The sequence below is a fragment of the Pyrus communis genome, chromosome 13 (genome assembly GCF_041283825.1).
Source record: "Pyrus communis isolate YQ-2024b chromosome 13, ASM4128382v1, whole genome shotgun sequence".
In the NCBI taxonomy this organism is placed as follows: Eukaryota; Viridiplantae; Streptophyta; class Magnoliopsida; order Rosales; family Rosaceae; genus Pyrus; species Pyrus communis.
Window position 1 is genome coordinate 9,056,404 of NC_142577.1, and position 11,835 is coordinate 9,068,238.

Below are 11,835 nucleotides of genomic sequence, written 5' to 3' on the forward strand. Positions count from 1 at the left end.
TGTAATTCATTTCATAAATGGCTGAGTAGTAGGCCTAAACAATGGATATCTATATGTTATCCATAGAAGCAACCTTGAGAATAACGACGTCACCATTATACATGATTCTCAATCATGTGGTTCAGTCTCTCATTTGAGTTCGGACCTTGATGAGACCTTGATTCCCTGGCTTGAGCTATCGCCCCATTAGTGTCATACACTTTCTGGTTGGAACCGAATGGAGAGTTCATGAATGAACTTTCCCATCCAAACAACAATGTTGTAAGCTTCTATATGGCAATATATTTTGCATACATGATGGAACACATTAAAGTCATTTACTTTTAACGTTTCCACCCAAATATCTCTTTAGTCATAATAAAGAGATATCTCATTATCACTTCATTCATAATGAAGAGATATTCTATGATGGATTAGATTCATAATCTAATACATTTACGCTTCCATTACGTTACTCTAATTCTTCCTCATTCTTGAGGAATCCATCCTTAGTATTTCTTAAATACCTAAGGATTCACTTGACAGTTGCCATGGTTCTGATCCTGGGCTTGCACTGATATCATCTTGTACCGTTCTAGGTACACCTTATATCAATGTTTTCATACAATATGAAATACATAAATCACCTTTCTGCGTATGCATAAAGGATTCTATTTACGCATTATTTCTTTGGGAGTCAAAGGGTACATTCCCTTTGAGAAGAACAACTTCCTAGTCTCACTAGAATTGTCATTCTAATTGAAGTTTATCATCATATGAGAAACTTCCTAGCATCTCTTGTCTATTTTAGGGATTGATATAATCCAATTATATCTTGAAATCTATCATTATAGATTTCCATCCCATGTATATAGACTATGTCTCCCATATACATTCTATCATTATAGAATGTTTAAAGTCATAACTTTAACGATGAAGAATTCCTTTCATTTTCAAAATTAATATATATCATGTATATATATTCAAATTTAGGAATATGATCAACTCCCACTAATCTTTTGTAAACCTAGTAAACAAAAGATTCATTTACATCTTTATGAGAAATCAAACAATTGATCTTTTCTCATAAGACGCTTATAGCTCCCACTAGCTTGCTAAGATCCATGATGGATGGATCTCTACAACTAACCTGTCTTGTGATTTATAGTTTTAGACATATATTATCAAGACTATCTTAATAATGGTTTCGGAAACCCATATTATGTCCAAACCATTCAACTGAGACGGTTTATAAATCCTTCTGGACTACCTTGGAGCTTGTGGTATAGGAACTAGGTTGTCTTAGAAGTATATATCATATATATATGGGTAATTGATAATGTCCAACGAACTAAATCTTATTCATGTTCATTCTTCTCCTAATGGAGAAATTCATTATCTTACGATGCTTCTTTCCTTGATATTTTTCAAGGAAATTAATCTAAAGTGTTACTTTTTCCTTGGATCAAATCTAAGGAGGTAAATACTTTAGACGTCTTACTCATCTACTTACATTTCTTGAATTCTTTGAAACCTTTTGCAAAGTATTCGGACTTGTGTTTATTCAAAATAAACTATAGTCCAACCGAGAGTGATCTTCGGTGAATGTCATACAACATGAGTAGTATTATGTTGTGGACAAGTGCCACTAACATCTAAGTGAATTAACCTCAACAACTTTGTGATTCTTTCTTCTTTCCAAAAGAATAAAGATTCGAACATTTCGCCTTTATACAATTTTAACAAGAAGGTATTGGATCCGGATCTAACGATCCAAAGCATCCATCTATGACCAACTCGTAACTTATGTTTTAGAGGTATCACAACTCAGTTGGATTAGTCACTACCTTGCAACCTTTTGGGTTTTAAGTATCGTTATATTCTTAAACAGTTAACACTACCACATCATCTCTACTATAGAGACAACCAATTAAATTACAATAATCTAATTATTGATTAATAAAGAACAATGTTTTGTCAAACAAAACATTCATCCATCTCTACTATAGTGACGGATTTAAGTTCCTTAAAATTGCAATGTAAAGACAATCTTTAGTATTTTCCAATTTCTTTGGTAGTTCATATGAGGAAGTAAGTACAATCCGCTTTCGCAGAGATCTATATTTTATTCACTTTCCGAATGTGAAGTACTTTCTCTTCTCTCATTATTCTTCTACTTTTTATTAGCACACTTTTACAACAATTGTAAAACATAGTTACTAATACGGAATCAAGCATTCAAGTAGTAGAACCAACTGTTTTGAACTATTTCAAGAACATATTACAATACCTTCGAAAGGTGTGTTCTTGACACTTGCAAGACATTTCTTGCAAATACCCCTTCCAATGTCCATCCTTTCATAAAGAAAGTTTGTTCCCTTGGAGTTATTTTGCCTTCTTCATTTAACTTCCCTTTTGACTACAATAGTCATGGTCCCTAAACTCCCACTATCTCTCTTGAAACTTATTTCAAATGTGTTATACACATCAAACGATTTGGAGAGCGTGCGGTTATTGTTCACTATATAGTTTACAATAAACTTAGTGAACCATTAGGATAGGGACACAAATGTGAAGTCCTTGCCTAGTTTCCGTCTCATTAAGTGGTTTAACACTTCAACACTCAATGATTCAAAATCATCATAAGTCCATATAAATGGACTATTTTTGTCAACCAACCATTATGTTCTAAACATAATAACAAACTTTCAAGAGTTGTTCAAGGCAACTCTCATTTCTTCATACAACAATTTGTAAGTGAAGAATCATGGCACATAAAGTGTCCATGCCCTTGTGCTTACTTCTCAAGTTCCTTGTTCGTGTAACAAAGAGACAAGCACTAGAGTTTGCATTGTCCTCTGATGCGAAAATTAACTTAACACACAAATTAACCCTCTTTTGACAATTGTAGCATATAAATAAGTAGGGATCGTTCTTACACCGGGGATTAGGAGGGCTTGCTAAACACTCTAAACTGACTCAAATAACTAAAATTAACCTTTCAAACACTTAGACTCACGTAAAAAGACACAAACACGTTCACAAGACTCAAAATAGGCTAAAAACACTCAAAACTGCCTTAAAAACACAATATGGGCAGTTTTGAGCCTAAACACAAACTTGGACGAAAATTGGTTCTAACTTGACTCAAAACTCTTAAAAACACAATCTAAAACATATTTGGACCAATTAGACACTCTAAGACAATTGGGGATTTGGTTTTGGACGAAAATAAACAAAACAAAACAAATATGTAAACTAGGCAGATTTGGACTAAATTGGTGGAATTAAATGGATGGTGAGATGGCTAGGAGGTTTTTCTCCACACATGGCATACTTGCACATAATACAATTTCCAGTTGCTTAATCAATGAATTCATGAACCTCAACACCCCAAGTTAATTAGGTACGCTTAAATTAACTCTCAGATTTCCCTTAGGTCATTGAATTGAATGGAATTGGCGCATTGCAATCAAATTATTCCTTAAAAGTTTTCTATATGAAAGCGCATAAAAGAAAGACAATCAAAGATCATTAGATTCTATGGAAATCATAGGTGTTGACGAGGCATTCGTAACTATGAAAGCGCATGATACTTATGCCAAGAATTCACTTATCATAATTGTGACCAACAATCTTAACTACTCATGAATATAAGTTCCTAACGATTAGGTGAAGTTCCCTCATACCCTAGCATCATGCTTATGCATGCAAATCAAGCGTGCACTCTCAATTCATATACATAAGCAAGTTTTAATTAAAATAGATAAGCAAATTGAATTCATCATTCATGAAATCACAACTGAAAGTAATCAAATCATCATGCAAATACAACCATGGTTTCGAAATTCCCCCTAGCCAAAGGGGGGATTAGTTCCTCATGCTTGCACAACAAAAAGTATTGAATTTAAACATTGAAATCATATGAAAGAGTACACCTAAATGCTCAGCAATTCCAAGATGGATTCGATGCACAGATTGGCTCTTCTTCCTCCTCCTTGCTGCGGCACAAAGTGGGGTTGCTGGAATTGGTGGTTTTTGGATGGTGTTCCCTTGTTTAGAGGGATGAAGGATGGTTGATTATGGTGGGAAAGGGTGCGGCTGAAGTGCATGGATGTGTAGGGAGGTGTATAGAGGCTTAGAATGGAGAATGGAGGTGTTGCACAAGGGTTTCTGAATAGCATAAGGGGGTCGTACGAATTTGTGGCTGAAAGTATGCTTATATAGTCCTAGGGTTAAGTAGATTAGGGTTAGGCTTAACAGATTTGGTGGATTAGGGCCCTAGAATTCGGCCATGGGTTGTCAAATCCACTTAGGAAGAGGTTTTTGGCCCACATAGTTTTATAAAAGGATTTGTATACCCAAATCCACAAGGATTAGGCCTTGGAAATCAGAATCCCAAAGGGATTGGGCCTAGGAAGGTGCGGCTGATTTAGGGGAGAGGTTTGCTTGGCTTGCAAGGCAAGGCAAAGCCTTCTAGAATAGTTTGGGGCGCCACTTTTCTAGGGCTTCTAGAAAGAATAGGTTTTGTGGCAGATTTGGGCCTTCTAGACTAGGATTCTTCTAGAAATAGGTTCTAGAATTATCCATTTAGGTCCCCATGCAATTAGGATTAAGACATGATAAGGTTTGGATAGGATAAGATGAGATAAGGTTTGGATAATGTTTTGGATAATGTTGGATAAGGTTAGATAAGGTTTTGGATAATGTTTCCTCTTTTGAGCTCCTACCTTATCCACTTTGTCCCAAGCTCATTCCTTCCTCTTCTTATCACATTTCTAGCCTCTTGAAGTCCAAATTCGTCCATCCATGTTGGCCCATATGTAAGCTATCCACATAGTGTCCAAAATTGCTCCAAAATGCACCAAAATGCCCTTTCTTGATACTTTACCCCATAGGACCTACAAACACACGAAATTGAGTTGTAATGCGACATTAACTAAGAAATAATAGCATAAATGCACAAGAATAAGCTAGTTAAGTCGCCTAAATACGCTCCTATCAAATTCCCCCACACTTATCTTTTGCTAGTCCTCGAGCAAAACAAATAAACAAAAGAAACAAAACATAACTCTAAACCTTCCAACGTTCGTCTCAGGGATTTCCAATGAAACATGACATGTCAAAGATCACCACTCACATAGATTTAAGCAATCCTTACCCTCGAGCATACTTAATCATAGTCACAATTCACTAGCTCGCATTTAATCAATTAAAACAACATTTTGAATGCAGTAACATGCCTTAGAGAATTCCCTCAATTCCTCACCGGATATACTCTCTGTTTTCACTCAGATTTTCTAACTACACTCCCTACACTAGGTATATGTGAGGAGATTGATGTAAACATGTAGACGACACTCACATATGTTATAACAAGGAAAGCATTTTCTGGAATTATGTCAATGACATGTATATGATCTCGTGAATGGAATGCTACTACTTAGACGCGAGAACCAGGGATACCATATGCTCAAACCAATTCTAAACTCCACATATTGAAACACATAACAATCAAGACGGAAGTCAAAGGGTTGTAACGGGGCTAGGGTATTGGCTAACAACGAAAGGTAAAGGATAAACAAACATTCTTAAAGCAATAGTGAGCAAAGTATTGAATTAGGCACTTAGAATTCCCTTTAGAACGCAGAAGTCAATTTTTGAACACCCAAGGGGAAATCACACAAAACTTAGGGCCATATTCAACTTTTTGGACCCTTTCTTCAACAATCAACACTTGTGAGATCATTCTCACTTATTTTCACTCATTTTCTTTCTTTTCTTCTTTTTCTTCACGATTTTTTTTTTTTTTTTTTTCTTTTTCCCGTGCCCCATTTAAGACTTTGGCACACACACACTCACAAAATCCCTTCCCCCACACTTGTTTTCTGCACAAATGTCACTCAAAAGGAATTCCTTCTAAGTTATGCTCCACTATACTTCAAGAACAAAGGTATGGAAAGTCCTATTCTAGGCTAGGTAAGGGTGATGTGGTTAACAAGAAAATAGGCTAAGCAAGGCTCAACGGGGTTTAAACCTACAATACAAATGATAAGGGTGGATTCGGCTATTTGGCTATGCTGGTGACTACTACACAACTTCATCTTGTTATTTGTTATGCTAATCAATTTCATGCTTTGAATAAAACGGGTATGAGTTCTAGTATTTGGAACTATAGTTATGAAACGCATTCTAAGTAGCAACCAAGCAAAGAATAATGAGATCATGCAACGACTTTAGAAAACAAGAATGCACAGATTAATAACTCTCCAAAGAACGTTTAGGCTCAAGTCTCTCAGGGTTGTAGCGTTAGTTTGAGTTTATTCCTTCAAGCATGTTACAAAACTGATTTTATCCTTTGTGATTACATGTGAATTCGTAAACTATAACTACTACCAAGCATAAACCAAGGAGCAAATCACACATCCATCATTGTTTGTAACTCTCTTTAACAGTCATACATTAAAAACCAAATCCTCATCATTGTGTTGGAAGGTACCCTAAGACACAAACAAACACACAAAAACAACTCTTTTTGGCTTTTTCTAAACACTTTTTTCAATTTTTTTTCAAATTTTCGGATTTTTACTTCAACACACACCAAAACAGCTCAAAATGCATTAAAAACACTTAAAAACAGTGAGAAATAACATTAGAAGTGATAGGTGATAGAATCCTACGAATTTTGCATAAAAACACTTGTTTACCCCCCCACACTTAAATCAAACATTGTCCTCAATGTTTCACACAAAGACCCACATAAAAGAACAAATAATAAACAACTAAGCATACTAAAATAAACAGCAAGGAGAAGGGTTTAGAAACGCAAATCTGGGTTTGGAGTGAAAGTTCCATCTTCTCCTTGTCGAATGCATGGGTTGCCTCCCAAGAAGCCCTTGCTTTAACGTCTTCCAGCCGGACGATGCTCCCTTGAAGGTTTATGGAACCCCACGGCATGGAGGGGTGCAACTACAATCTGTCCGACGAACCACTTCATGCTTTGGGTCCTTGAATGGAGTGGGATAATGATCCTTTCTTATTGTCGTGTTTTGCTTTTCTACATCAACACGAATTCTCCCACGACGTTGAATTCGATTAGGTACCTGCACCACACGAGGTAACAACCTATTAGTTGAAATGGGAATCAAATTTGGAATAGGTGGCTTACCTTTGTACGGCAAAGAAGTGGTAGCACAATGGACGGATGCACAAGGGTTGCTCTTGGCCAATTGTGGTGCTTTCAAGGTTGGAGCCGTGCACTCCTTGTGCTCTACTCCAAGTTCCTTCTCGGTGGTAGTTTGAGAAACATCCTTCTTGATCTTTGTTGAATACTCCGTCCCTATGGGTTCAATTACATTAATGGCACAACAAGAACGAACATCATTAGTATTCTCAATCGATTCAGGAATCTTAAAGGTAATCATATCACCACCAAAGGCCATAGTGACTGCTCCCTTGGCCACATCAATCTTGGTTTGAGCTATTTTCATGAAAGGTCGTCCAAGTAAGAGTGGTGATGATGGAGAGTGTGCCGAATCTTCCATGTCAAGCACATAGAAATCTGCAGGAAAAATCAAATGGTCTACCTGCACCAAAACATCCTCCAAAACTCCTTTCGGATATGCATTAGATCGATCGGCTAATTGGATAATAACACCATCATTTTTAAGCTCTCCTAGATTCATCGATGCATAAACAGAATATGGCATGACATTAATTGAAGCACCTAAATCTAGCATGGCATGTTCAAACCTTGTATTACCAATTATGCAAGGGATAGTGAAACTACCTGGATCTTTGCATTTAGGTGGTAGCTTTCTTTGCAACAGTGCAGAGACATTCTCACTTACATGTACTACCTCTTTCTCCCGAATCCGTTTCCTTGTTGTACAAAGCTTTTTCAAGAACTTCGCATACTTCGGGATTTGCTTGATTGCATCCAAAAGGGGTATGTTGACTTGAACTTTCCTAAATATCTCTAGAACATCTTTTTCCTCCTCTTCTTTCTTGGATTGCAAAAACCTGCCAGGAAAGGGCACATTTAGTGGAAAGGAACTAGAAGAATTCGAATTTGGACTTACCTTGACGGGTTGAGATGGTTTAGGGGCATGTTGTGGTTGTGGCAAGGGTGGTTCTACCCTTTCCGTGGGTTGGGCTCCATGTTCTTCTTCTTGTAGCAGCTTTTCATCCTTTATTTGACTTGATTTTGATGAGTTTGGATCAGCCCCAACTTGCCTACCACTTCTCAACGTGATGGCCTTGGCGGTTTCAAATCCTCCTTTTGGATTAACGATGGTTGAACTAGGCAATCTGCCTTGCTCTCTAATTTGCCCCATGAATTCCGCTATTTGCCCTATTTGCGTTTCCAAATTGTCCACCCTTTTGTCTTGGATTTGCCTCTCTTTGTTTTGAGTTTGTACCTCCTGCGTCAAAGTAGTTAGTAACTTAACAACTTGATCATTGTCCAAAGACATACCTGAATTGGTTGGGGCAGTTTGCATTTGGGTTTGATTTGGTACGAATGGCTTCGTATAAAAACCCGGGGGTTGTTGCCTAAATCCTCCTTGTTGTTGGGGTTGTTGAGGCTCCCTCCACTTGAAATTTGGATGATCCCTCCATCCCGGATTGTAAGTATTTGAGTATGGATCATTGCGTGGCTGATTTTGGCTCCCAAATCCCATGGCATTAGCACTCTCCCATCCTCCATTTTCTATTAGTTGAGGACATTGATCATTGCGGTGGCCTTGCATAGAACATACGCCACAAACAATTGGTCCTTGTATCTTCATCCCTTCGGCCATCTGTGACACAATGGAAGTGAGGTTAGCTAATTGAGATTGAATGTCGAATGGAGAACTTACCTCATTAACTTGTTGCCGTGGGAAGTCTCTTTGCCCAAGTCCTTCATATTGTTGTGCATTTAGCGCTCGGTTGGCAATTAGGGTCTTTGCAGCCACCGGGGTTTTGTCTACCAAAGCACCTCCCGCTGAAGCATCTAGCATTTGTCTCTCAAGTGGAAGTAGTCCTTCATAGAAATATTGAATCAAAAGCTCTTCCTTCATTTGATGTTGTGGGCATGATGCAACTAGAGCCTTGAAACGTTCATAGTATGCTGGGAATGATTCGCCTTGGCCTTGTTCAATTCCGCTAATTTTCTTCCTCAAAAGAATAACTCTCGAAGTGTGGAAGAACTTCTCTAAAAATGCTCTCTTCATACTTTCCCACGAAGTGACCGTTCCAGGTGCTAATTCATAAAGCCAATCTTTAGCCTTTTCCAAAAGAGAGAATGGAAAAGCTTTCATCTTCAAAATACTCTCATCTACGTTGATGGGTGTCATGCTCGAACAAACAACCTCGAACTCCTTGAGATGCTTGTTGGGATCTTCCATGGAAAGCCCATGGTATTTCGGAATGTGGTGCAACAAGCTTGACTTCAACTCGAATTCATCGGTCTTGCCTTGGGCAGCCGCGGGGTATTGAATGCATAATGGTGCGGCATTGGCCAACCCCGAGGTCGAAAGCTCTTTAATGGTCCGATTGTCCGCTGCCATAACTTCTTCTTCCACTTCTTCAAACTCAGATTCGGCCTCTGAACTTGAACTAGGTTCACTAGGTTCGGGATGCCTCCTCTTTCTTCTCAAATCACGTTCAAAATCGTCGTTAAAGTCCAAGATATGTGCATGCACAGTTTGAGAACTCCGCGTCATGCACTAGTGCCTAGAACAAGGAAACAAAGAAGTCAGAAACTAAAACTAATAACAAACAAATAACACACGAAAATAACTAAAAAGAAATAACAAGGGATTAGCAAAGTTGCTAATCCCCGGCAACGGCGCCAAAATTTGATGCGAAAATTAACTTAACACACAAATTAACCCTCTTTTGACAATTGTAGCATATAAATAAGTAGGGATCGTTCTTACACCGAGGATTAGGAGGGCTTGCTAAACACTCTAAACTGACTCAAATAACTAAAATTAACCTTTCAAACACTTAGACTCACGTAAAAAGACTCAAACACGTTCACAAGACTCAAAATAGGCTAAAAACACTCAAAACTGCCTTAAAAACACAATCTGGGCAGTTTTGAGCCTAAACACAAACTTGGACGAAAATTGGTTCTAACTTGACTCAAAACTCTTAAAAACACAATCTAAAACATATTTGGACCAATTAGACACTCTAAGACAATTGGGGATTTGGTTTTGGACGAAAATAAACAAAACAAAACAAATATGTAAACTAGGCAGATTTGGACGAAATTGGTGGAATTAAATGGATGGTGAGATGGCTAGGAGGTTTTTCTCCACACATGGCATACTTGCACATAATACAATTTCCAGTTGCTTAATCAATGAATTCATGAACCTCAACACCCCAAGTTAATTAGGTACGCTTAAATTAACTCTCAGATTTCCCTTAGGTCATTGAATTGAATGGAATTGGCGCATTGCAATCAAATTATTCCTTAAAAGTTTTCTATATGAAAGCGCATAAAAGAAAGACAATCAAAGATCATTAGATTCTATGGAAATCATAGGTGTTGACGAGGCATTCGTAACTATGAAAGCGCATGATACTTATGCCAAGAATTCACTTATCATAATTGTGACCAACAATCTTAACTACTCATGAATATAAGTTCCTAACGATTAGGTGAAGTTCCCTCATACCCTAGCATCATGCTTATGCATGCAAATCAAGCGTGCACTCTCAATTCATATACATAAGCAAGTTTTAATTAAAATAGATAAGCAAATTGAATTCATCATTCATGAAATCACAACTGAAAGTAATCAAATCATCATGCAAATACAACCATGGTTTCGAAATTCCCCCTAGCCAAAGGGGGGATTAGTTCCTCATGCTTGCACAACAAAAAGTATTGAATTTAAACATTGAAATCATATGAAAGAGTACACCTAAATGCTCAGCAATTCCAAGATGGATTCGATGCACAGATTGGCTCTTCTTCCTCCTCCTTGCTGCGGCACAAAGTGGGGTTGCTGGAATTGGTGGTTTTTGGATGGTGTTCCCTTGTTTAGAGGGATGAAGGATGGTTGATTATGGTGGGAAAGGGTGCGGCTGAAGTGCATGGATGTGTAGGGAGGTGTATGCAGGCTTAGAATGGAGAATGGAGGTGTTGCACAAGGGTTTCTGAATAGCATAAGGGGGTCGTACGAATTTGTGGCTGAAAGTATGCTTATATAGTCCTAGGGTTAAGTAGATTAGGGTTAGGCTTAACAGATTTGGTGGATTAGGGCCCTAGAATTCGGCCATGGGTTGTCAAATCCACTTAGGAAGAGGTTTTTGGCCCACATAGTTTTATAAAAGGATTTGTATACCCAAATCCACAAGGATTAGGCCTTGGAAATCAGAATCCCAAAGGGATTGGGCCTAGGAAGGTGCGGCTGATTTAGGGGAGAGGTTTGCTTGGCTTGCAAGGCAAGGCAAAGCCTTCTAGAATAGTTTGGGGCGCCACTTTTCTAGGGCTTCTAGAAAGAATAGGTTTTGTGGCAGATTTGGGCCTTCTAGACTAGGATTCTTCTAGAAATAGGTTCTAGAATTATCCATTTAGGTCCCCATGCAATTAGGATTAAGACATGATAAGGTTTGGATAGGATAAGATGAGATAAGGTTTGGATAATGTTTTGGATAATGTTGGATAAGGTTAGATAAGGTTTTGGATAATGTTTCCTCTTTTGAGCTCCTACCTTATCCACTTTGTCCCAAGCTCATTCCTTCCTCTTCTTATCACATTTCTAGCCTCTTGAAGTCCAAATTCGTCCATCCATGTTGGCCCATATGTAAGCTATCCACATAGTGTCCAAAATTGCTCCAAAATGCACCAAAATG

At 38.0% G+C, this 11,835-nt stretch overlaps 1 protein-coding gene across 1 annotated transcript; it reads right to left on the reverse strand.

Moving 5' to 3' along the window:
- Positions 1-6,816: 6,816 nt before the first annotated feature.
- Positions 6,817-9,686, reverse strand: LOC148691722 (uncharacterized). Its single transcript, XM_088683493.1, has one exon. The coding sequence runs from the start codon at positions 9,684-9,686 to the stop codon at positions 6,918-6,920; it is 2,769 nt and encodes a 922-aa protein (XP_088539619.1). The 3' UTR covers positions 6,817-6,917.
- Between the last annotated feature and the right edge of the window lie 2,149 nt (positions 9,687-11,835).